At 40.0% G+C, this 27211-nt stretch overlaps 1 protein-coding gene across 1 annotated transcript in view; it reads left to right on the plus strand.

Moving 5' to 3' along the window:
* The window catches only part of EXOC2 (exocyst complex component 2), a 163010-nt gene that overhangs the window by 25884 nt on the left and 109915 nt on the right, over window positions 1-27211 (plus strand). The window contains exons 2-6 of the mRNA XM_084796271.1: window positions 7825-7985; window positions 10517-10693; window positions 13718-13844; window positions 21435-21548; window positions 23019-23143. Of these exons, the coding sequence (XP_084652397.1) occupies window positions 7868-7985; window positions 10517-10693; window positions 13718-13844; window positions 21435-21548; window positions 23019-23143 (661 nt within the window). The 5' untranslated portion in view covers window positions 7825-7867. The remainder of the gene's footprint in view (window positions 1-7824; window positions 7986-10516; window positions 10694-13717; window positions 13845-21434; window positions 21549-23018; window positions 23144-27211) is intronic.

Genomic DNA, 27211 nt, shown 5'->3' on the forward strand with positions numbered 1-27211 from the left:
CAGAGGGTATGTCCCTCAGGAGCTTGTCTTTAGAGCCATGGTCTCTCATGGCCCTGGAGCTTGTCAAGTAGGCTAGGCTGGTTAGCTGATGATCTCCAAGAATCCACTTGCCTTTGCCTCCCCATTACAAGTGTGTGCCACCACACCCTTGTTTGTTTTGTTGTTTTTCAACATTGATTCTGCAGGCTGAATTGGATCCTCATGCTTGAGCAATAAGCACTTCAGGGTTTGTTGCCCTAAAATTCATTGCATATCTTTGGGGTACAGCTTGTTCAGATGAGGGACTTCATGGTATTCATCAGATTGATCAAGTTTCTTCTTTTTTAACTTTGTCAATATCAGCACTTCCCTTTCTGCTAACCAAAGTCACCACTCTCAAGACTACCAACAGTAACTTCTGTTAGCCATTTTTCCCCTGTAATGTCAATGGTACTTACTTTCATTATGTTGTCATGCTGTTATTTTTCTGGCAACAAGGAGAGCAGAGCATTTGTACTTTAAAATCTAGTTTATTATGTGAACTAGACTAGATTCTGAAAGTAGTTCAAAGAAGCTACATCCTTATCCCATTTAGGCTGTAATTTCACGGTTATAGCTCAATAGTGTCGGTAAGATAACTAAATCACTCAGGACCCAATTTTCCATGCCAATTAAAGGAAGGTTTACCTTTGTCAAGAATTGGTTACTGGATATTGACCCATGAGACAAGTGAATTATTTAACATTTCCTTGTCTATTTTCCATGCAGTAAGTGTTGTAGCATCCTTGGGACAACATTATTTGCTAAATGAATTATTAACACACACACACCCCCGCCTCCAGCCCCTCCCCGTATATGTCTTTGTAGGTCCTTAAATTTTTATTAATACATTACCAGGCTAAAGTCCGTGTTATAGTTTCTGGGCATATACTTAAGTATTTGAGACACTATTACGTCTTCTTCTAGAGGACCAGACAAAGAAAGCTATAGTTATCCCTTTAAAAGAATAATTATTTGTAAAAAGCTATTTTATATAAAATTAACTATTTACTATTAGCCTACTGATTATCTCTATTATTTAAAATCAGTTTATTGGTTGTTTAATTTTGCATTTTATCAATGTTAGGTATATATACATATCATGTTTTTTAATTAATGAGCTGAATGGGATGTTAATCTGATGCATTTGTGTTTTAATTAAAAATGATATCAAAACATTGTTTTTGATAAATTTGAGATAACTTCAAAATTAAAAAAACTTTTAAGGCCAGGTGTAGCGCTCCTTTAATCCCAGTACCCTGGGAGGCAGAGGCAGGTGCATCTCTGTTTGAGGCCAGCCTGGTCTATAAAGCAAGTTCAGGATAGCCAAGGCTACACAGAGAAACCCTGTCTCAAACAAACAAACAAAAACCCCAAACCCAAACTTACAAGAATATTAAAAATGCCGGGCAGTGGTGGCACAGGCCTTTAATTCCAGCACTTGGGAGGCAGAGGTCAGTGGGTCGCTGTGAGTTCAAGGCCAGCCTGGTCTACAAAGCTAGTCCAGGATAGTCAAGGCTAAACAGAGAAACCCTGTCTCAAAAAACAAAACAAACAAACAAACAAAATCCTGCCAAGTCCCTTAGCCAGATCATCAAATACATTTTGGCCTATTTTCCTTATCCTTTCCAGTTACCTGTTTATTTTGTCTGATTATATTTGAAAATAAAGAACTGCACTTCCTAAAAACTTGAGTATCCAGTTGCTAAGCATAGGGCTCATATGCACAGTGCAGTTATATCAAGTACATTACTTCTAATATTTCAGTATATAGTTGCTACTCATAGAGTTCGTATTGTCACAGTGCTGTTATCCTCTCTAGAAAATTTACCAATGACACCATACACCTAATCCCGAGTCCAAATGACAATCCTTCCAGTATGTGGTTGATAGAAAAAAATGTCCTGTTCTGGGATCCTATCCAGTAACCCTTCCGTTTGTAATAGATATTAAGTCTAATCTGTAAATGTCCACCAACAGAGGTGCATATTCAGTCTTTTAATTTTTTTCTTGATCCAGACACTTTCAGAGTGTCATTATAGGTTTATCTAATACTCTTATTAATTTGGCTTGGATAATACACAGATTTCCCTTTGAAGTTCATTTACAGGGAGATGATTAAATACTGTGTGGTCTATCCATTAAAAAAAACCATATACTTAATAGTTTAGTGTTCTCTAAGTGAATTTTCTTTTTAATTATGTAGTAATTAGTGGTCATAGGATAGTAAAGGTCTTTCTATAGTAATTATTCTATGTATCTGTTCACTGATTATATTACTGCAATAGAGTTACATATATTTAAAAACATAGACAACCTGTTGCGATCAATTTTGCTTTATATTTCCTCAGTGTACACTATTAAAAGCAGGAAGGGGCACAGGAACACCCAAGAGACCTTTCTTTTATTGGGTTTAATACTGTAACATGGGGGACATAGGACAGGAGAGCCGCCTGGACATTTTTTTTTTGGATGCTAAATTTTCTCAAGTTTGGACACTAGTTGTCTTCTAGTTAGGCCCCTACACTCTTGACACATTTCCTTTGTTCCACTTCTTAACCGGAGCATGCAGTGTCAGAGCGTTTCTTGTATGCGTCCTATTTTATATGTGAGAGCCATCTTTCTGGAGAGAATTTTAATAGTTTGTGGCACACAAGGAGCTTCAGAGCAGGCGGCCTTTCTGAAGATACTGTACCTCTGGTGATTGCAGCTTGAAATAGTCACTATGGCAAGTTCCTAAGTACTTCTACCAACTGTATAGATTATATATATATATATACACACACACACACACACACACACTTATTTATATGGCATGCATTGTATGTGTATGTATTCAGATATTATGTATGCATACCTCTAGCTTATTCATATACAACTTATTTTGAAACAGGGTCTCACTCTGTAGCAGACTATTTTCAACTTATGGTCCTCCTCAGCTTGCTGAGTACTGAGATCACAGATGTGTGCCATCAGATCCCCAAATTGAATTTATTGATCTTCTGTGAAGTCTTTTCAAATCTTTGGTTTATTAAAAAATATTTTGCTACTAAGTTGCACATTTTTTAAAATATAAGCTTAGTTACATACATCTGATAACATCAGGCGCATGCAGGGTGTGTAGCTGTAGAGCTATATATGTCTGTTCTGGAATTTTTTTCCAGGATACTTCTCTGATTGAGCAGAAGCTTTTAATTTTGGTGAAGTTAAAAACCAATCAGTTTAAAGAAATGTATGGTTATTCTTTGTTAAATTAAAAATAGCTTTACTTATACATGCAGGCAATGTTGGTAGGTTTTTTTTTAAATAGCTTTATCTATACATGCAGACAATGTTGATAGTTTCTCATGGCATCATCTTTGTAGTTTATAATTTTTGTTTTCACGTCTGAGTCTAACCCACTTTGAAGTGACTTTTGTAAGGATGTGGGGCTATAGTTACAGCTGTTCTTTAATATTCTGAATACATATTCAATTGTTTAAACACTGTGGTAAAATTGCCTATTTTCCCCATTGATCTGCTTTGGAACCTTTGTGTTAGAAGTCAAGTGAGCATACATGAGCTTTTCCACCATCTATCTGCCCATCTTAATGACAATAATACATTGTTTTCATTAGTGTACATTTGTAGTATATTTTGAGTTTATGTACTTTTTTCTTTTTAAAATTGATTTCACTATTCTAAGTTCCTTGACTATACTTAGAAATTTTGAGTTATTTTGCCAAAATTATTGTTTAAACTTGCATGAATTTATAGATCATGTGTGTAGTCTATTTTAATAGCATCCAGTCTTCTGATCCATGAATGTGGTGTAGATCTTCACCTAGGTCTTTATCATCCATGTTGTAGATTGTGTGTGAATTTTTGTATATTTCATTGTTCATAATTATATTTTCAATTTTTGAGAAAAATTCTTATTCATACTAAGATCTTAGAAATCATTATATAGCCAAGGATGACCTTGAACTTCTGATCATCTTGCCTGTATCTCCTCAGTTCTGGACTTATAGGCAAGGGCTGCCACCTCAGTGTTGAGGATCCAGCCCAGGTCTTCATGCATGCTAGCTAGGCAAGTATAACCAGCTGAGCTACATCTATAGCTTGCAAATAGAATTTGGAAGCTTTTACTTTCTATTTGTTTCCTTCTAGAATACTTTAAATAGTTGAAAATTTAAAGTGTGTGTGTGTGTGTGTGTGTGTGTGTGTGTGTGCGCGCGCGCGCGTGTGCATACAGGTACCCACAGAAGCTAGAGGCACCAAATCAAATCATTCTGGAGCTGGAGTACAGGTGGTTGTAAGCTGTTCAGTGTTGTGCTTGTAACCAAACTTGTGTCCTCTGCAAAAGAAGTATGTGCTTTTAACTGCTGAGCCATTTCTCCAGCCCTAAACAACTGATTTATATATATAAATATGAATCATAATACAGATAAACTCAACTTATTACTGCTGAGTTGATTTAGTTGTTGAGTTTTGCACCTTTTCCTCCTTGTGACCTCTTTACTGAGATGTTTTAGGTATATAAAGTTGAGATACAAACACTTGCTGATAATAAAGCATAAAGAAATTTCCTTTGAAACAGTCTTTTGGTATAGAATTTTGCCAGTTACTAAGGATAAATGCAGATTTGCAATGAACTGGATGAGTTTGTTAATATTTAAGGAAAGGACTAAGCCTTGGCTAATGACTTGATGCTGTAGGATGTGGCGTTTTCAGTAGTCTGGGCTCGAATGAGAATGAAGTGGCTGAAGGTGAAGGAGGAGAGAGGTAGAAGAGTCTAGCTCTGACAAGTTTTACACACAGCACTAAGTATTTTGTGAACTGTGGGTATCCTACGAAGGCTTTTAAAAGCAAGGATGAAATTGATTAGAGGCTTATTTTGGACAACTAGTGGATAGTTGCTGAGAGTGGAGGGATACTGGGAAGAACAATCAGAAAAGAGCGAAAGCCGGAACCAGACAAGAAGAGAGACTGACCTTTAGATTCTGACAGGAAGCTTCTGACCGCTTATTTGATAGGGGAAGGTGCTGCATAAAAGGAGAGGACTCAGGACAGCCTTAAATCACCTTGTTTGGATGAGTGATAATCTCCTTTTAGCTTAAAAAAAGTGATATTAGGCAATTTTGTTTGAATTAAAGAATTTACATAGGTGTCATCATGTCATTGGGTATGTTACTGAACTCAGTTCCATAGCCTTCTCCATAGGTGGGTGTGTGGCTGTCCGCTTTGCCCAAAACCTCAATCTTTGAATCATGGCCATCTGAGAGGACACAGTCATCTTGTTGGACTCAGCTCAAGTATGATTTGAGGGGCCCAATAATGCCAAAAACACTCTCATCCATTATTTGGGAAGTTCTAACAATTAACACTTCCCTTCCAGGAACCAAAGGGGAAGGCCAGTCAAATCTTTGATTATACAGCCCAGCCAGACTTCACACTTCTGCCTGCCTCTCTCCTGGCACTCAGCTCTGCATGGCTCTTCCTCTCTTCTGCCATTTCTTGACAGTTAATTTTAGACATTAGCTGTCAGTTTCCTCTTGCAGAAGTTTCAACAATAGCCCCTCCTCCTTTCCTCTTTGTTTCCCAAATACACATCTGTCTTTTGTAGACTCAGTACATCTTTGGGTGACAGTACTGAACATTTCCTGCATTATTAGTACTCTACAAATCTTACTGCTTTTGAATTTTTTTGCTAAGGTTTTAAGAGCTGTGTGTGTGTGTGTGTGTGTGTGTGTGTGTATGTGTGCGCTCGCGCGCTCGCACATGTATTAGTTCTTTTTGATGGCATGCTTTCCTTTCAGGGATGAAAGCTTTCTTTGCAGATACTAATTTGTTTACAGATTTTTAAATTCTTTTGTTGCATGCTATATTCTTTTGCTATGGCTGCCAACACATTTCTATAGACAGGTGTCTTAGCCAAACAAATGCATTTGTTCATCATTCCGGAGGCTGGAAGTCCAAGATCAAGACGTGGCCAGGGCTTGTTTCCCTTAAGTCTCTTCGTTACCTTGCAGGTAATATCTTTTTGTAGCCCTGCATGGTCTTCTCTCTGGGTGCATTTCCTAATTGCTTCTTTTAGGGCACTAGTCATATTGGATTGCTGTCCCCTGATGACCTCATTTTATCCTTCTGACTCCTTCAGAGTCTCTGTTTTCTAGGTTGAACTCTGAAGTTCAGTGTCTGTGGTTGTTTGACTAGGTTTGGCCCCCAAAGACTCATGTGGGTGAATACTTGGCCCATGGGGAGTGGCACTAGTTGAGGTGTGGCCTTGCTGGAGGAAGTGTGTCACTGTGGGGGTGGGCTTTGAGGTCTCTTAGTGTTCCATCTGCACTCATGGTGGAATAGTCAGCTCCTTGCTGCCTGCAGATCAAGATGTAGAACTCTGGCTCCTGCACCACCATGTCTGCCTAGGCTTCCTGCTACGGAATACTGGACTGAGCCTCTGAAACCGTAAGCTAGCCTCAATTTAACTGTTTGTCTTTATGAGAGTTGCCTTGGTCATGGTGTCTCTTCATAGCTATAAACCCTGACTAAGTGTCTAGTTTGGATGAACGACATCATGGGAAGGACATGTTTTGTCTGCCTTCCATCTCTTCCATAGTTTTCTTGATTTGTTGATCATCCTGTGTTTTAGGATGAGACTGTTGACAACTGATTGAATTTAGTTTATGTGTACTAGTTTGCCTATCCGTGACTTTACCGTGTTGTGATAGCTGGGGACATGTACATGCAGGCTCTTTGGGTCTTTTTTTCCTACACAAGAGTAGACTATGTTCTCATACCAGGATCCATGCTGTAAGAACAGGTGGTGGGGATCCCACTTTACTCCTCAGGTTCCTTTTGACCCCTGACCCCCACTCCCCACCCATCTTGTGACTTCCTAAGAAAGTAAGCTTCTCATCTGCCTGACTGTGTAGGATGAAAGAAGGAGGACCCAAGGTCCAGCGTCCTGGTGTATAATCATGCAGATAACCAGCAAGCTCTTCCTGTTTGCCTGTGAGCCTGGTCCCCACCTCCTGAAGCAGCTAAATCCCTGGAATCCTGGGGAAGGCAGGGTTTATTAGTTGTCTCCCATATGCCATGTTCTGTTTCTAAGGATTACCTCCACAATATGCATAATAGTCTTATGGAATGTGTTCTACCACTGGCTTCATTTTGTACAAGAAAAGGCCACTAAGTTAGCAAATGAGAGCGCAGTATTCGAGCCCAGCTCTAACTGGCATCCCAATGTGTATTTTTATCCGTGCTGCTTGTTCTTGTTAGTAAGCAAACATGTGCTTCTGCCTGTAAATCTATGCCGTGGGGTTTCTGAAAGCATCAGTAATCCATATGAGGACATTTGTATAATGAGTTGTAGGTAAATGCAACTACTGCATGATAGAAAATATATATAATAATTCAAAATGAAGTGGATTTCTACACTTAAGGGAATATAAGTGTGTTTTAATTACAAATAGAGAATGTTTCTTAGAAAACTGGGAGAGTAGAATAATACGATGATTTCATGTATCTATTTGTGATTCAGTTGTGTAGGCCTAGAGTACACAGTGGCAATACTATGAAAATATTTGGAACCCAGGATTTAGCTATTTATTTCTTTGGAATATTTCTCACAGTGCTAACAAGTGTTTATTATAAACTTCATCTTTGGTAAATGTTGATGATACACTGAATGACCAAACCAATCAAAACTCTAGAATTGTAGTGAGTGAATACTTTTTATGTGTTGGTATCAACTGTCAAGCATGCATATGCTTGTAGTCCGTGTCATCTCAACCGGTACCAATCCTTCTTTCTTTCTTTTAACAGGTTGCTTCTATAACTGAGTCACGTGTTTGCTGTACAAAGCACAATGTCTCGATCCCGGCAGCCCCCGCTTGTGACAGGCATCTCTCCAAATGAAGGGATTCCTTGGACCAAGGTCATAATTAGAGGGGAGAACCTGGGTACCGGTCCCACTGACCTTATAGGTAAGGGCATGCTCTAATGCATTGTGGCAAGCTGGGTTTTATTTTCAGTTCTTAAGGGAAAATATGTAGTTTTGAAGTCGTGATCTCTATAAAATGACCTGAACTAAAATGAGTTATTTTCTTTTTTTTTGTATGAAAGTAATTATTTATCAAATTACATCAATGCTGTTTTTCTTCAAATCCTTCAGAAAATTTGCCGTTGCTGAGACTTATTCCTGTTTCTTTAGCTTGGAGTGTCCTGCTTATTTTGCTAATGATGAAACCTTGAAACTGTTTTTAAAAATAGAAGTGAATGTTGGGTAGTTGGGCTAGAGTGTAAATTTAACTATAACTTTTTGATAGATTATATGAGCTGCAAATGAGGGTGTAGAGTGGAATTCGAAGTACATGCTGTTGGATATTGTTCTAATCTTTCACGTGAGTTCATTTTAGACTCAATGTTCTCTCGACTGATTTCATAACTGACGGAGGCGCAGTGCTGAGTTCGATAGTCTAAGCTGGAACTGCCTTCCCTGCGTTAACTACTACTTGACTACCCAGAAGATGCTTCCCTTTTAGAGAAAGAAAATTGGAGTTTAGCACTGTAGTTAACCAGATAACCATTGTTGCTAGTGTTATTTAACTATATTGTGTGTGATTTTTGTTTTTGGTAGTTTCATAAACATCTCTTAAATTTATTCTTACAAAGATAGGTGAGTGAAGAGGATGACTTTGAACTTCTGATCTTTTTGCCTCTCACCAGTTGTTGGGATTGGAGGCATGCACAAGCATGCTTAATGTATGCTGTGCTGGGGATCTGACCCAGGGCTCTGTGTATGCTCGGCAAGCGCTCCACCAAAGAAGCCACATTCCAGCCCAAACGTTGTTGGGTCTTATCCAGTGTCTTGACTTTTGACATAATTCAGTCCAGTTGTTTATTTATCCATGCTGTTAAAAAAATCCTTGCAATGCATGAAAACATGCCATATAGATGTGATTTGTTTCCAAAATTGTAACCCGTTGTGTCAAAATATTAGCAATTTAGTAGTCTCTGTCCATTTTAATCTCCCTTTAGCTTTGGACAGTGCTATTTTTATTTGACCAAGTGCATATTACTTTCATAACCTTGCTAGTTTAGCTTTTGACATCTGTTGCCAAGAAATCATTTTTAAAAGGAGTAAATGCAACTTGATAAATAATGTAAGTGTTTTTTTTTTAACTGAAATGACACTATATTAATTAAGTCAAACACTATAAAAACCACTTTACTTGGAATCTCTGTTACATTTTAAAAACTGAGGCTAAATCAGGCCTGGTGGTATGTTCCTTTCATTCCATCCATTGGGGGTCAGAGGAGGTAGATCTCTGTGAGGCTGGACCCAGGGTAGTTGACTTAAGAGTTCCAGGCCTGTCAGTATAACATAGTGAGGCCTTGTTTCAATGTATAAACAATAGAAATAAAAAGCATTCAGTGCCCCCAGAACGATAAATAATTGATGCTCTTAGATTTCATGAAGTAGACTTGTTAGTTTTTAGAAAGCAAAAAAAAAGAAAAAAGAAAAAAAAATAGGTCACATGATCTTATTTTTATTTTGTGATATTCAAAATAATTGTTTGATTCTATACCTAAATTATATACTGATTATTAATCTTTGGATTAAAATGCAGATCAAATACCAAATCAGAGGAACCTTGAAAACAGGTATGAGCAGATGAATAGCCTTGTTCTTGGATAGTTAATGCCAGCTGTGCCTTCCTGGATATCGATCCTATTTACTCATACGAAGTGCATCTGAAATCTGCCGCATTCCTCAGTTTGCTTATAGCACTGTTATGTACAGGGTAATTATCTAATGAAGGTGTCACAATACTGTGGTTTTATGCTATGCTTTGCCTGGCCATTGCCTTCAGTCACTGTTAGTGTGTGATGGGCCTGAGTTGGGATGCTAGTTTACTGGGAAGCTGGATGATGGAAGGCTGGTATAGTGAGTTTTGTTAGGAAACCACGAAAGCAGATAACTTGCCACTAGAAGCTCTGTGGAGACATAAGAACTGAGAGCAAGGTAGTGTTCCCACGAGTGTGTCTGTGAGCACTGTGCTCTAGCCTGTGCTTGAACTAGGTAAAATACCCAGTGTAGGCCACTCAATAAGACTGTGTAACTGAACACCAGACACAGCACACACAGACTAGTTTTAGAAGACGGATAAGTTTAGAATCCTTTAGGAAATGATTGCTAAGTGTATTTATGTATTTTAATACCCTGTGTCAATAATAGCAATGCGTCCTGAAAAGATTTTAAGTCTCATAGTCTAACTAATCTGAGTGCCTGGACATAGCTGTAGCCCATGGTTGTTGTGATGCTGCTGATAGTGGAGGCTGTGACAGAAATCTTAGTGTCAGAGAGAAAACCAGGAAGGTCAGAGGAGTGCTGGCGCATCAGCAGATCTCGCTGCCTGTGCCAGGCACTGCCATTGGCATCTGTTGAAACAGGAGATGCTGCGTCTTTTAACTTTTAATTTTTAATTTGTCGTATACATGCTTTTACTTGCAGGCTTGACAATTTGTGGGCATAATTGCCTCCTCACAGCAGAATGGATGTCTGCGAGCAAAATTGTGTGTCGAGTGGGACAAGCCAAAAATGACAAAGGAGACATTATTGTCACAACCAAGTCAGGGGGCAAAGGAACGTCAACAGTCTCTTTTAAACTACTCAAACCTGAAAAAATAGGTAAGATTCTTAGTGACTTTATACCAAAGAAAAAGTATTGACCTTTAGCTCTTAAAACTGGTAAACTTTGTATAACAACATTAGATGTAGTGTGTTCATTTTGACCACACCATATGCATCTCAGAGTTTGTGTTACCTTCTTTTGTTCATGACTTTTTCTCTCATGATAGAGTCTCAGGGCTGGCCCTGACCTCACCATGCAGCATCCCCTCTGAAAAGCACTTTACTAAGCTGAAGTTTACACATTGCAGTGTGAAGACAGCACTGAGAACTGTCTTTCTAAGTTCCTGACGAGATCTGTCCCCTGGGCGGTTTGGAATACTGGTTTCGGCTTCTTGATCTTGAGCATATGCCATTGCTTTAATGCTGTCATACAGCTAAGATTCTAAGTGAAATAGCTTCTCCTTTGGCCAAAGTTTCGGTGGTCTTGTGTAATAGTACCCTTCTTTACTGCTCTGTGCCGTCCAGGGCCGGGAGGCGTGCAGCACTCTAGCTTTCCATGCTCCTCTTTGTCCCCCTGGAGCTGCACTTCCTCTTTTCCCGTGTACTTAACTCCTGCTACCTTGCAGCTGTGAAGGTTTGGGTCGGAGAAACCAGACTCTTCCAAGTTCTAAAGCGGCTCTTAGTGCCAACAGCCATGTAGCTCTAATGCCTGTTTTCTGGGAGTAAAAGCAGAATGTACCATTATCAACCTCATAGGAGTGGATAAGTTAGAATGTAAATGTAAAGTGTGTAGCACTTTAAAGAACAAATCGTACTTTTAAAAACATTCCATGGATACTTTATCTCTCTAAATAAAATATTGCTAAATTCCTCATTTTAATCTTGTAAGATCATGTATAAATATATGAATATAAAATTTTTGTGTATATAAGATCATCAATCCTAATTAAATTCAGGCAGTGTTTCTCTTAAAGTGAGATTTTTTTTTTTAGTCCATTGCAGTGCATAGCAGTTTTTTTCTATATTGCTTATCCTCCACAAATCCTTATATATACTTTTGAAGTGAAAAATGTAAGGAATAGAGGAAAACTAAAATTTGAATTAGTATGTGATGAATATGTTTATATACAGAAATATAACCCCATTAAATATATATTTAATGTATATTACATTCAGAAAATGAATGGAAATAAATGCATGAGCCTGTTTTGTAGGAAGTGTCAACATTTTGATAAAATTCATCATTTTATAATCTTTGTTTATATAGTACATGAAGAAATCTTAGGTGAAAGTGTAATTTTATTTTGAATACCCAGCCCAGAGAATTTAGAATGGCTCATCGAAGATGGGGGGCAGATTTAATGATAGGCCTTGTAGGCTTCGACCTTTTCCAAACCTACTTTATTTGATGTTTTCTAATGCTTATACCTCCATTCCAACCCACCTACCCTAGATAGGAGAGAAAAGAAGTTAATGGGAACGGGAGAAGTAGACCTTTTTGGACTCAGTTCCTGGGAACAATTACTCTGGCATAGTTGGCAGGATTTCAGCAGACCAGCAATTCAGCCAAAGTTGCTGCTGGAACAGCAGCTGGAACCTGGAGCCCTGAAGTGTTCTCTGGAGTGGTTCTCCCTAAGGAGTGCCTCGATGTGGAGCAGTGAACAGCCAAGCAATACCACGACCCCAAAAGCCCCAGTTTTGGGCTCATATATCTATATCTATACCTATACCTATACCTATACCTATACCTATACCTATACCTATACCTATACCTATACCTATACCTATATCTATCTCTTCTCAGAGTCTGTTTCAGCTGGCAAAAACCAGTCCCCTCACGAGGTGGTTCATTTTCTAGTGGATAAACATCACTTGTTCTCTCACAAGTCTGTTTTCCATCCTACACTTGGCATCAAAACAAAAACATGTGTACTCCACTACAAGGCCTAGAATGTCAGACTTCTACATAGGCTTGTCCAGCCCTTGTTAATGTCCACTGTGGCTGCTGAAGTAGTATGTTTGTGCAGGCTCCTGATGCTGCCTGGTACTCAGACAAGCATCTTCTGGGAAGCCTCAGCATCCGCCACTCCAGCCCGTCCAGCTGAGCACACTTGCTCGGAGTTCCTGATCATCCAGCACTGCTCTGTTCCAGCTCAGAGGCTGCGCAGTGCATAACAGGCATGTGCTGTTCTGACTAGGGCAGTGCGGAGCTTAGTCCCATGAAAGAGAGTGCTGTCTCAGAGCTTGTGTCTTGTTTTCAGGTCTGCACCAAAATATTCTAGCCATTTCCATTCTGCAAGCTATGCATTCTTTAGCTAATTTAATTGTGTGAGATTGTGTTGGATTTACCAAATTGATATTAGCTTAAGATTTTTTTTAAATCATGTAGGACATTTCCAGCATTTGGCATAATAAAGAGAATGAGAAATAACAAGGACTATGCTATGCGTAACTATCCATGAATACATGTTAATGCTTGGAGAGAGAGAGTTTTTAAAAACAATTTTCAAAACATTTGTCTTGCACTTGTAGTAAAATAACTTTAGATTATTGAAGTCAAGAAAAGAACTTTGATGTCAAATACAAGTCATATGTATGTGGCGGGTTCTCAGCTGTCACATGCAGGAAGCTTCCTATGGAATTAATGCTTAACTTGAATGGTTTGTGACTTGAGATTTCTCAGCTATTTTTTTTCTCCAAAAGTTCATATGAGTTCAGAGCATTTTCTTGAATAAAGAGACATTGTAAGTCATATTATATCTTATAATTTATTTTCCAAATGTTATTATCAACTTAATCATTACTATTTAACAGTCTCCAAATAATTTTATGTTATTTAGAATGTCTTGTGAGTGGTTTAAAATTACTTCCATTGAATAATGTATAGTGAAACCATAATCCAAGAAGTTTTACTTTTGCCATTCTATAGATTTTCAGCCTTTTTTAAAAAAATAAAATATCCAGATGTGAAAGAATTGAGCTATAGTGCCCTTAAATCTTTTAAAAAATAAAAGTGTGGTGAGTTATAAAGGTGTCTGGAGTGTCCTTATCTTACTGTGTGCATAATTCTAACTTTTACAGGCATTTTAGATCAGTCTGCAGTGTGGGTGGATGAAATGAACTATTACGATATGCGGACTGACAGGAATAAAGGGATTCCTCCCTTGTCTCTTCGTCCTGCAAATCCTCTGGGCATAGAGATTGAGAAGTGAGTACTGTCTGGTTCTTAAACTTTGGCTTCTAGGAGTTTTATGTTCGTGTGGTGGAGGAGTTCATATTCAGGGAGGCAAGTCAGCCTTATGGATTATTCACTATTATTATTTATTTTGATTATTAATTTTTTATTTTTATGGTAATCTTTGTAAAGCTTGGTGAGTTTTGCTTAAGTCAGTACTTTCATTAGATAAAATCTTTGACAAATTATTTTAGTTTTGGGAGGAGATTATATTTTGTGATTAAAAACATTTTGAAATTTTAATAACTACTACTTTTTGGTTTTGGGGTTTGGCTGTGGAATGTGGGACCCTTACATGCAAAGCAAGCATTCTACTATGGACGTGCTCCCAGTTCCCAACACACTTAACTAATAATATGAGCGTTAGTATACTTTAATATGTTTAGATGATATTTGAAATCAGCAGAATTATAATCTATTCATCTGATTCACTTTCCTAGATATATTTTAGAATAGTTAGGGATCTTTTGTTTTTGGTATGTCCTGCTTAAATTGTTACTTAACCCAGACTCATTTAACCTCATTGATCAGAATTGTGCCATTTGAGAATACCTTGTTTCATAAGTGAGTCACCTGATGGGTGTTACCACAAGAGTAGTCACAAAAGGTAGCAAGTTCCTTCTGTGAGTGTCTTAACCATATCTGCATTATAGGTTTTCTAAGAATGAGCAATATTTTTTGATTAATCTTTAAATACTGAACCTCATGCTTACACTTGAAGATCATTAATGCTTTTGAGGGCAAACCGCAGTAGTGACCCTGCTCAAGAGGATGCAGGGGCTCCAGTTTGGGCAGAAATTGTTTGTTGGAAAGCCATAGAGTTTAGCAGCTTTTAGTGAGCTTGGGGTGTCTAGGTACCATATAGAAAGCAGACGATATTCTCAAACTATTTCAAGGGTTTCAATATCCTATAAACTAAGATTGAGACAGTTCAAAATAGAAAGGTAAAAGGCAGGAATGTTTGAGCACGCTGTCAAGTATGGGTAGGTAGGCTTGCAGTTGACAGAAAACCCATGAAGGGCCTGCATCAAAACTCCTGCAGGTCATCATCTCTCCCTGGGCTGCTGTGAGGTGTAGAAAGGGTTATCCTGACTGCTCCTCCTGACCCAAGAGGCAGCTTTGCAGGTGAAGCCGACCAAAGGGGTGTACATACTCTGCAGGAGAGTCTTAGTGAGGGTGCCTATGGCTGGGATAAAACACCATGGCCAAAAGCAACGTGGGGAGGAGATGGCTTATTTCATCTTACTACTCAGTTCACAGTCCATCACTGAGGGAAGTCGGGTCAGGACACTGTGAGGCAGGAACTAATAATGGGAAGGCCTTAGAGGAGTGCTGTTTACCGGCTTGGCGCATAGTTTGTTCAGCCTGTTTTCTTATAGCACCTAAGACCTCCAGCTGTTGTGTGCAGAACATTTTTGGGGGAGACACTACTCACATGTGTATTCACCCCAGATAGGAATCCCATGACAGACCAAAGTATGGATACCATTAAGTCCAATTGGCGAACCAATGGATTTTAGTGGGGTTGCTTACAGGAACAGAAGTGACTCCTAGACAGCTGCATTGCCAAAGTCTGCCCCAGCATGGGTGACAACTCAGAAAGCTCTGAACCTGGAGCCCACTGCACAGCTTGCAGGCAGCTCAACAGATTGGAGAGTGTTCTAGGTGCCACACTTTGTCTAAACCTCTTCTAGGCAGCTTGGTGGTTTCTGCTTCTTCCAGGCTGCTGTTCCGCTCTCACAGTCATCTTTCCAGCTCAGCTTCTCCTTGTCTGAGAGAGACTCTCAGCTTTTATTGCTTACTCTGCGTCATAGGGGCCTTGAGGATCTGGTCAGTTTCAGGGACTTCCTTTACCTATTTTTCCGTTGTTTACCTTCCTGCTTAAGGAGCTTCAGGGTGGATTGTTCTTGGAGGAAACTTACACCACCAGCCCAGGGCAGTACGATCCGTAATAGGTGGGGCCCTCCCACATCAGTCACTAACTTAGAAAATGCACTAGAGGCCAGTGTTATAAAGGCATTTTCTCATTGGGGAAATGTGCCAGGGCTGGTGGCTCATGCTTGTAATTCCAACACTAAGAGAGGCAGAGGCAGGTGGATCTCTGTGAGCTTGAGGCCAGCTTGGTCTACAAAGCGAGTTCCAGGACAGCCAGGGCTATACAGAATAGCCCCATCTTGAAAAACAAAACAAACAAACAAACAAACAAACAAACAAAAAACATAGGTATTATTTATTCAAATAGGTTTTCTCCCCTTCCCTGCCTTCTCTCTGTGGCTCCCTCCCTCCCATCTAAGAAAACTACATGGGCTCTCCTGAGTTCTGTTTCATGAGGATTTGATTATCCTTTTGGTGTGTGAGTGGGGGGAAGGAGAGGCAGAATGCCAGACACTAGTGGGGCCTGTTTTCTTAGCCCACTTTTTTTTTTTTTTATTCAAGAAAGATTTCTCTGTGTATCCTTGGCTTGTCCTGGAACTCTGTGGACCAGCCTGGCCTCAAACTCTCCACCTGCCTCTGCCTCCTGAGTGCTGGGACTAAAGGTGTGCACTACCATGCCCGGCCCCCCACTTAATATATTTTAGTAAAACCTTTTTGTCCCCATAGAGAATGATGTTACATTCTGGTTATAATCCTTACTGCCTGTGGTTTTACTAATGTCCTGTATGAATGTCTCAAATCATGAAAAAAATTTAGATCACTGAATGAGGAACATGGGGATTTTAATATTATTTGCTAGTGGAAAAGTAGCAATTAACAAGGTCTGAAGTATAAATGCATACTATAAACTAATCACTGTGATGCTGGTGACTTCACAGACTAGTGGGAGACCGGTCTTGGGAAGATGAGTTGGTGCTTGGTAACTGCCGTGGGATCCGCTGTGGCTGACTTAGAGGAAGGCCGAGGAGCCCCATGGTGCTGTGAGCCTCTAGGTTCTTTGACTATGAAAAAGCAAGTGAGAATAACTTAATATAGGCTCCTTGCTGCTTTTGGTATGAGCCAGGTTTTAATATACTTTATTGGTGGACCCAGCATGCATGCCGTCATCTTTCAGCCCACAAGTTTTTAACAACTGGCATTTATTGGTGCCTTTGACTATTAAAGTCCTTCATGTCCCTAAATTTTTAACTGATGTTTTTGCACACATGGTGCCATGGTACTTATAAAAACGTTACTAATTGCTCTGAAAAGGTAACTTCGCTTTGACTGAGACTAGGCTTCGCTTGTAAAAGGTCTGTATTTCTGATTTACTGTGCTGAGTGTCACAAATACATATGTTCTTGCCTGGTTCCAGTTATAATGGATACAAACTATTTAAGCTGTAAAAGAAGATAAAAATAGGCTCACATTAAGTGGAAGTCCTCACTAGATTTTGTTTCTTAAAAGTCCTGTTCGCCTAAGGAGAATGTTTATCAAGAAAGTCTTGGCAGTGTGCTTGCATAAAGTATAGGCAGGGAAATGGAGCCTGGCCCCTGTTTTCAATCACTTCCCACTTTTTGAGTGAGCTGTTACTGGGGGTGGTATCTAGGATACTCAGTTGATGCATAGGTATTATCTGTTTTATTTCTACATGGATTTGGGGCAATGTGCATCTGGCTCTATTCTTACTGGGTCGGATTTCCAACAGAAAGAAACAGTGACCAGTTTCCCCAGTGTATTTAGAAAGCTGCCATTACAAGAAAGACAAGGTGACAGCAGAGTCATTTCTGGGAACATCATAGAAGTGTCTTGAATTTACCTTTTTTTGTGGGCTGTGGTATAGGGCCTACGTCCAGAAGTATGCCAGATTTTAAAATAAAACTTTTCCCATAATATTTAATGTACCATTGTAAATTATGTTGTTGAAATTTAAAGTTGAAAGATATGAGTATAGCATATGCCTTCAAAGACCAGCACCAGTCCATTAACTGTAAGCAGCCCTCTTGCCCACATTGCCACATCAAGGAAGCATGCAGACTCACAGCATGTTTCCTAGTGTGTGTTTTACAAACTTCCCTGTTGTGTATCTGTCTGCTTGGTCAGATGCCTAAGGCTGACTCTTTAGAAGGGAAAGTCTGAGTTTACACTGCCATCTAATGGAAAACATTTTTAGAGGCAGCAGGTGTGGTTAGGGAGTAAACTAATTTGATTAAATATCTTGTGAATGTTCATGGTGCCTCCCAGTGGCTCCCTCCCAGCTTGCGGGGACAGTGTAGATGAAGTATGAATAATCACCTTGCGCTCTCTCACAGGCTTGTTGAGCTGTTCCTCAACTTGGAAGGCTCCTCTGGGCTGGCTTCTGTCTGTGTGCCCATGGGCTAGCTTAGCACCCTGCTCCTTCCTGTTGCTGGGAGGAAAGTCATGGACATTTTAAGTCTTCATAGCTCTTAGCTGTGGTTCTTTATTTAGCAGAAGGACCAGGCTAAACCATGGCTAATGACATGTAACCCTTAAGCATGTTTTATTTGCTTATAAAAATGGTATTTAATTTACTTGTTATGTTGAGGTAAAATACAGTGGTACTTAAGAAAATAATCTGTGAAATCTGAAAAGCTAGCGATAAAGGACGTAATAGCAGTTTTGAGCAGCTTTCCAGAATTACCATCAACTTTAATCAAGCTATTGCCAAGCAGAAGCTGCTGCCATCCTCAGGGTAAATGGGAGCTGGGGAGGTGAGCTGCTTTCCCAGCTGTGCATACAGGTGAGGATCCTAGGGCTCTTTTAGGTGCCTGATCCGTGCCTACAGCCCGGGAGTCCTGGGTGAGTCAGCTGCATTTTGCAGCCCTTGTTTCTATTTCACATTTTCTAGGTATACATGTTTTGACCAGTCTATTTTAGCTTACTTTTAAGGCTAATCAAGATGCTCTCAGCTGTAGGTAACGGAAAATGCCAATTCTTTCTCATACTGTACAAAACCCAGAGGTGACACTCTCTTAGTCATGTCACTGAGGTTTGAGGAACTCAGGTTTGCTCTTCTGATAAGCGAGTTTCCTTCATAATTACAAAATGTTTTTCAAAATTCTTGGTGTTGAAACTTGGCACAATTATGTGTAGGGGCAGAAGGACTCTTTTGAGTTCTCTTTAAAATGTAGAGACCTTTTTCAGGAAGCCTCCCATCAGTCCTTCTCAGACATGCTCACCGAATGAAAGGTAAGAAGAGAGAAGCATAGGCTTGGCTTGCAGCTGCCACTGTCCTCAGTGCAAATGCTAGTGCCATATGGATAGTGTCCTAGGAGTGACAACGCAGTGTAAGTGAATGTAAGGAGGAAGTGAATACATCTAAAGGCCATGGATGGAGGTCCCCAAAAGTCACCTTCAGGGAACATGTGGAAATGTACACATAGCTCAAATAGGGTTCAGTAAGCAGAGCACAGGACTCCCGGTGTACTGGTGAGGGCTTAGCAGTGTCTCATCTTACCTCTCCTTTCATCCTGCCCTTCCCTGGACCTGGGTCTTTAGAACAAAAGAGCTAGGGCCTCTACGCAGCAGGAAGTCAGGAAGTCTTGGCTACCAACCCCAGTATGTAACCCTTTAAAGATAATAGCATCAGAAGCCGCCCTTCTGGCACGCATGGCTGTTGTATAGAAAGTGGCATGCCCCTCTCTCAGAAAAGCCCATATCATTCTCTCTCAGATGCCTTATGCTCTTCCTGGTCCTTTTTGCCTCTGTCAACCATGAGTGTAGAATCTGTTGTAGGTGTCATTTAATAAAACCAACTCGGCGTCATAGTGGCTCATCCTGAATTCTTTTCTGTGCTGACGCCCAGGATCCAGTTTTACCTGGGTTAAGGTCTTTAACACTGTCAGGGAGTTCCTCAGGCAGGTGCTGGTGCCTCAGTTCCTGTTGCCACTGACATGACCACATTAGGAAGAACAGATAAAGGGTTCCATGGGTCTCAAGTCCATTTTCAGGTTACTGGCATGAACCCGAGGCTTAGAAGGAGGCAGGGTTGGGGTAACGGGCAGTAGATGTGCACGGCTTATCAGGCCTGGCCACGGTGTGCTCTGAATGGCCACTGTCTCAGGTTAGATTCTGCAAGGTTGTTGTCCTGTATGGTGGTTTGAATAGATCTGGCCTCCATAAACTCATCAGTTTGAATGCTTGGTCTATAGGGAGTGGCACTATTAAAGGGTGTGGTCTTGTTGGAGGAAGTGTGCCTCTGTGGAGTTGGGCTTTGAGGTCTCATGCTTAAGCTAGGCCTAGTGTGGCCATCTCCCGTTCTGCTGCCTGTGGACCAAAATGTAGCACTCTGAGCTCGTTCTCCAGCACCATGGCTGCTTGCACACTGCCATATTGCCCCCCATGATGATAGTGGACTAAACCTCTGAAACTGTAAGCCAGCCCCAGTTAAATGTTTTCTTTCATAAGAGTGGCAGTGGTCATGATGTCTCTTCACAGCAATAAAACCCTAAGATATCCTGTGAGTGTGTCAGTCTGGTTCTTATAAGGTGATGACTTTTGCGTCAGTGTGCAGCCTTGCTGCCATGGAGAACTGCACTTGTCTGGGGTCGTCTGGCCAAGGTAACTACAGATTTAGGATAAGAACTCCTGTGCCTTCTTTTATCTTGTGGGCCTCAGTAAGGAGTCAGTGCTAAACTAGTTTCTGAGTGCCCATTAGAACCTACAGTGTGGTGCAGTAACTAACAGGAGGGATAAAAAGCCTGTCACCACTTAACCCTGTAACGGTCAAACCGTCAACTCTGGATCATGGCTGGGAGAAGGACGCAAAAGTGTTACCTCAGGTGAAGATGAAGCCTCAGTCGTGGTGAGGCTCCTCAGTGTGTGTGTGGGCACTCTAGACACTCCGACGCTCTAGACACGAGCACATAGAAACAACTGCCCATGTTCTCTTGTAGCATAGGGGTGTTTTTCATCGAATAAAATGTAAAGGTATCAGTCTTAAAGTGGCATTCTGTTTATATTGTGTAATTTGGCTTGAGAAGTTCATCAGGGCCAGGAAACATATTTGATAAAAGGTTCAGCAAGTCAGAGGACTAGGGCAAACACCAACATGATGTACACCCGAGGGTGTGGTATTTTTGAGGCTCTGAAGCTTCTAGTGTGGGAATTAGAGTTGCAGAACTGAGTCCTAAGAGAGAAGCAGGTTCAGTACAGGGAAACCCTTAAACTTGGAGCTGAGAACTTGGACATCATCCTGCGAACAAGGATGCAGCAAAGTTTGCAAGGTTCTGTGCCTAGAGACAAGGTCTGATCAGGGTAGATGCAGTGTGAACTTTTCCTGAGGAATAACAAACATCTGTCCACCTCAGATAGCTCAATGACAAGCTGATGTTCACTTCAGTTAGTACAATGAGAGGCCGGCCTTCACCTCAGGTAGGACAATGACAGGTTAAAGAAGTTATTCCATCTGTGCTGGTTAATTTTAAATGTCAAGTTTGCCACAAGGAAGTTTACATGGTAGGAAATCATCCGTAATATAGAGAGTATATTCTATACATATGTTCAGATATGTTCTTGATAGCTTGTTGAATGTAAACACACAGGCTTGCATGTTAGTTTATTGTATGTTACATGATATCAGTAGCTAGTACAGTATCAGTTGTGTGTGTTTTACCTTTTTCTCTTCAGAAGTAAACTTCCTCAGAAGGACTTGGAAGTGCTGTTCCATGGCATGAGTGCTGATTTTACAAGTGAGAATTTTTCAGCAGCCTGGTATCTCATAGAAAATCACTCCACCACCAGGTGAGTGGGCGTCAGGCCCTGCACTCTGAGGGCTTCAGGCAGTGGGCTGACGCAGCAACGCTGCCTTAAGTCTGCCCTTGCGGAGGGTAGCGTAGCTGGAGGCCTGTGAGTTCTCTGGCTTGGTGAGTCCCTGACAGTGCTTCTGTTTCCTTGTTTGTAAAATGACATTCTTAGAAGACTTATTCCTGACCCTATCTGTAGAGTCTTAGTAGGGGACCTAGACTGACTCAGGTGAGTGTAAAGTATTTCCTTATCAGTCACACAAACATGGTAAGTTCTGTGTGAAACGTAGAACATCCTACCTTTCCTGACCACAGAGCACAAAAACCTGAGCCAGTTTATCATTCTGTGAAGATAAGGAGATGGTTGAATCTCCAAGTTCACGTCTTCCTCTAGTATTTTCCCTGTGCCGTAAAGAGCACATTTGTAACTTTTTGCCTGATTGATTGAAAACAGCAATATTAATGAAAACATTTAGATAGAGGAGTTGATTGTTACTTAAGACTTACGTCCTTTGTAAGTCAGTGAGTTAAAGTATGTATTAATATAATTTAGTCACTTATAGAGGTGAAAACTATTATTAGAAAACATGAGAAAAATTGGTATTTTAGTATATAAATAAATTTGTTCTGATAATGTTTTAAAGCAAATACTATAAGAGTCAGTCTATAATTGTAGAAGATAGCTTTAATTTTTCATTATGGACATGCCTTTTCTGTCATAACTCAGAATTGATGTGTTTTGTGTATGGAGTTACTATGATACTTAAAACAACATTGCAGATTTTATTAACAGATTTTTTGTCAGTTTAAGTAGAAATAAAGTTTCTACAATACAGAAGCCTACCTTTTCTCCCTCTCCGCTTTTGATAGAGATAAAATGGTATGTTTGTTGCTTTATTGAAACATTTTAAACTAGCGTTCCCAGTAGCAGGCTTCGTTCTGGCAGTTCACACGTGCAGCTCGTGTGCTTTGCTTCTTGGCTCTTACTTAAGCTGTACAGTGCCCACAGGCTTTGTGTGATTTTTGTCATTGTGGGTAGAGGACTGTGTATTAAGTGGTGAGATGAGCAGTGTGCTCAGTGTTCCAGGATACTTGTGTGTGAGAGTGGAAAAATTTGCCTTTGAACTACTGCCCCTCAACTGGGCCAGCTGGGTCTCCCTGTCAGTAGAAGATGCTCAGAGCCTCTATCTGACAAATCATGTATATTATAATATCTACATTTGTACTTACTTCTTAGGGACCCGACACACTTGGAATGCCATCTGACACTATAAGACTTGTTTTGTATCTGTCAAGCATCACAATAAATAAAAGCTTTGTATCTAGATACGAATTTGAAAGTATTTTTTAAAAATGCGGTTATTGTAGTATTGTGTATGCTTCCCAGAAGCCTCACCATTCCTAGTGTTTTACCCTTAATGGATCATCTTGTCAGGAACTCATACAGTTGCTTTTTAATTCATTTCAGTTTTGAACAGCTCAAGATGGCAGTCACCAATCTCAAAAGGCAGGCCAACAAGAAGAGCGAGGGTAGTTTGGCATACGTGAAGGGTGGCCTCAGTACCTTCTTTGAAGCTCAAGATGCTCTGTCAGGTAAGGCAACCCTTAGAACCATCTGCTGGGGCTTCCACTGTGGAAACCTAACACTGTGCTCCCTCAAGTTTATGGGGTGTGACATTCGGTCTGTATTTATAAAAGTAGAGGTTTAAAATGTACCATAAATATTTGTTGCAGAGTAGGCTGGAATCTCTTTGAAGGCCTAGTACTGTAAATATTTGTCTCTAGGGCTCTGTTGACCCATTGTACATGTGAAACAGGAGACTCCTATACTTCTCTATGATGCTCAGTCTTTGAGGGTGATAAGAAATTGAATACCAATGGGCAAAGGTCTAGAATTCTTCAAATCCTTTTACAGACATCACATCTTACTCACGTGCCTAATTCTAAAAATGTTCCCCATTATGTGTTTGATTTGGGAAGGACTGGTGATAATGTGGCATTGTTTTAGCTTTTATCCCAGTGGCCCCTGGCATACACACAACCCACCTGACATCACAATTACAAGAAAGAAAAATTGTATCATGAGTGTTTCAGAAACTGCAATGAATGACATTGACTGTTTTTTTAAAACTGCCTTTAGTTTATTTGTATGTAATAAAAATATATAATATGTATTTTATATATTATTAGTATATATACATATATATTAATAAAATTTACCACAATTACTTATGAAAATTACAGTCTCTGTAACTAAGTACTTGTATGTTGTCAGTAATCTGTTTATTTTGTGTGGAAGATTGTTTTGTGTATATATAGCAGCTGTCAATAAAGATAAATAAATTGTGTGTGTGTGTGTGTGTGTGTGTGTGTGTGTGTGTGTGTGTGTGTGTACACGTCATAGCACTATTGTGGAGGTCAGAGGACAACTCATGGAAGTCAATTCTTTTTTTCCATCATATGGTACCCAGGGACAGAACTCAGGTTGTCAGGCTTGGTGGCAAGCACTTTTGTTCACTAAGCCATCTTACCCCTTCATAACTATTCAGCTTTCTTAACTATATATTAAAGGGCTACACCTTCTTCAGAAAGACAGATTTTTAATATTTAACATGTATTTAAAAAAACTCTTAGTGTTAAAAAAAAGAAACGAATTTCCTGTATTCACTAGGTGTGTATCCCATATTTCCTTGAAGGTGGAGGTTAGGACTTTGGTTGAGTGAAATGTGCACATGGGGAGGGAATAGAGTAAGGAGAATCTGTTCTTTGATGACCTCTGGTGCCCTGTGGTTGTGGATGTATTCATATTCTCTCTCTCTCTCTCCCTCTCCCTCTCTCCCTCTCCCTCTCCCTCTCTCCCTCTCCCTCTCCCTCTCTCCCTCTCCCTCCCTCTCTCCCTCTCCCTCCCCCTCCCTGTCCCTCTCCCTCCCCCTCTCCCACTCCCCTTCCTCCCCCCCCCCCATTACCAGTAGTTGTTCTTATGGCAGCAAGAGAGACCTGTGAACAGTTTTGTGTTGTAAGGTACATAAAGTATTTACCAGACATTTACTCCATCTAGAACAGTGGTTCTTAACCTGTGGATCATGACTCATTTTGGGGGCAGGGGATCTGCAGTGAGACTCTGGAATTTTGTTTTCTTAAAAAAACACAGAAATATATGAATATGTTTTCATGTTAATCCCAGGTGTGGCGATATGTGGCTGCTTTGCAGCAGCTGACTTTGATTTGTTCTAGCAGAGGTGTGATTTTGCCAGCTGCAGATAGTTTCTATGATTGTGTGATGTTTGGAATTCTGGGAAGTTTTCAGAGGGTATATAAATGTTAGAGCCCTGATAGATGGGGTTGGTTGGTGGTTGGTGGTCATTCATGGGGGGTTGGTTGTGGTTTGTTAGTAGTTGTGCTCAAAGAAGAAAAATTAGAGTCAGAGTTCTCTATCTTTCTCTCTCCTTTATTTTTTGTTCTCTCTTATCTAGTGATAGGGGATGAAATTGGGGGTGGGGTGGGGATAAAGGGTGGGAAAATGAAGAACCCACAAAGTAGCAAAGGCAGCTACAAGCAAAGAAGAAATTAAATTCAAGGGTCTCTCTCCTCCCTCTATCTTTTCTTTCTCGCCTATCTAGAGATAGGGGGTGAAACTAGGGACATAAAGGGTGGGAAAAAGAAGAACCCACAAAGTAGCAAAGAGAAACTACAGGGGTCAAACAACCCTTTCACAGGGGTTGCGGAAGACCATGAGAAAAACACAGATATTTACTTAACATTCATAACAGTACCAAAATTACAGTTATGAAGTAGCAACAACAGTAATTTTATGTTTGTGGGTCATCACAACCTGAGGAACTGTGCGTATTAAAGGGCCAGAGCGTTAGGAAGGTTGAGAACCACTGCTCAAGAAGTATGTTGGGAACTTGAGATTGAACAAAGACCATGCTGACTAGCTGCTAGTAATTTAATGACTATAGCATATACAAAATAATTTTCATAGTCAATTTGACAGTCAATTCGAAAATGTTAGCAACATGCCATAAATTTGGCTCCTCTTTTTGATATTGTTGAAAAACAGAAATGATAAACGGGTTATTTGTTGGTGGAGGTAATCATATTATTGCTGTGATATATTTTCTTTTGGTCTGTTTTTCTTTGCTATGGCTTCTGGCATTGTGTTTCGTCTCACTCCCCAACTCCCACGTCCATTATAGGGTAACTCCACTGCACTAACCATATGTGTGTGTGTGTGTGTGTGTGTGCGTGTGTGTGTGTGTACACATATATGTATATGTGTAGATGAATATATTTTATGAAGGCACTACAATACTAGGTGTCCATACTGCATTGTCAAAGATCTTGTGTTATCTCTTCTTCCTGTTCTCACCCCATTTAACTTGTCCTATCTCATTATCCTCTTTACCCTTCTGTCCCACCTGTTTTCTATCCTCCTTCCTAAGAAACCTCACCTTCCCATCGTGGTCTTGTACACATTTCGTACCCAGTATGGGTAATCCAGATGTAACATACATGTTGGAGGATTCAGAGCTAGCATCCACATATGCAAGAAACGAGGCAGTATTTATATTTCTTGATCTGGGTTACCTCATTCAGAGTGATTATCTCTAGCTCTATCCATTTCCTTGGGGATCTCATTTTTCTTTATAGCTAGATAATATCCCAATGTATATGAATACCCCATTTTCATTATCTGCCCATCAATCGAAGGCCATCTATGCTGTTTCTGTTTTCTGGCTGCTGTGAAGATGTGACTTTTCTGGCAGCAATGAAAATGGATAAACAAATAGTTCTGTGGTAGGGTATAGAGTCCTTTGGGTATATGTCTAAGAATCACATAGCAGATCTTGTGGTAGATCTTTTTGTATTTTTTTGAAGAACTTTCACACTGATTTCTATAGTGAAATCAATTTGCACTCTTACAAGCAATAAATGATTTAAACATTGTTTCCCAGCCATCTGTCTTGTTTTGAGAACTCTTTTTAGTTCCGTGGCTCAGTTTTTAGTCTGCTTGTTTCTTTTCTTGGTATTTAGGGTTTTATTTTTATTTTTATTTTTCTAGTTCCTTATGTAATCTAGACACCAATCCTGTCAAATGTATACTTGGTAAAGAATTTGTCCCATTCTCTATAGACTACCTCTTTCCTTTAATGACAGTGTTCTCCCCTACACAGAAGCTTTGTTGTTTCATGAAATCTCATTTATTAGCCACTGGTCTTAATGCCTGTGCTACCTGGATACTGTTCAGAAAGTGCTTTCTCTTACATATGTAGGGTATTGTGTCTTGTGTTGAAGTCTTTGGTCATTGAAATTTAGTTTTATTCAAGGTGAAAGATAAGGATCTACTTACATTTTTCTATATGTAGCTATTCAGTTTGATCAGCACCCTTTTTTGAAGATACTTTATTTTTTTCCAGTGTATATATTTTGACTCCACTGTCAAAAGTAAAGTATAGATACATAAACATATCCAGGGTCTCAGTTCTGTTCCATTGATCAGGGTGTCTGCTTTCTGTCAGTGCTGTGTTATTTTCAGTACCCCAGCTCTGTAGTAGAGCTTAAAATGAGGGACACTTTACCTCCTGCACTTCTTATGTTGTTCACTGTTATTTTGACTACTCTGAATTTTTTTTGTGTGTGTGTGGTTGTTTTCTTCAA

Source organism: Acomys minous, assembly GCF_964271855.1.
Source record: "Acomys minous genome assembly, chromosome: 9".
NCBI classification, from domain to species: Eukaryota; Metazoa; Chordata; class Mammalia; order Rodentia; family Muridae; genus Acomys; species Acomys minous.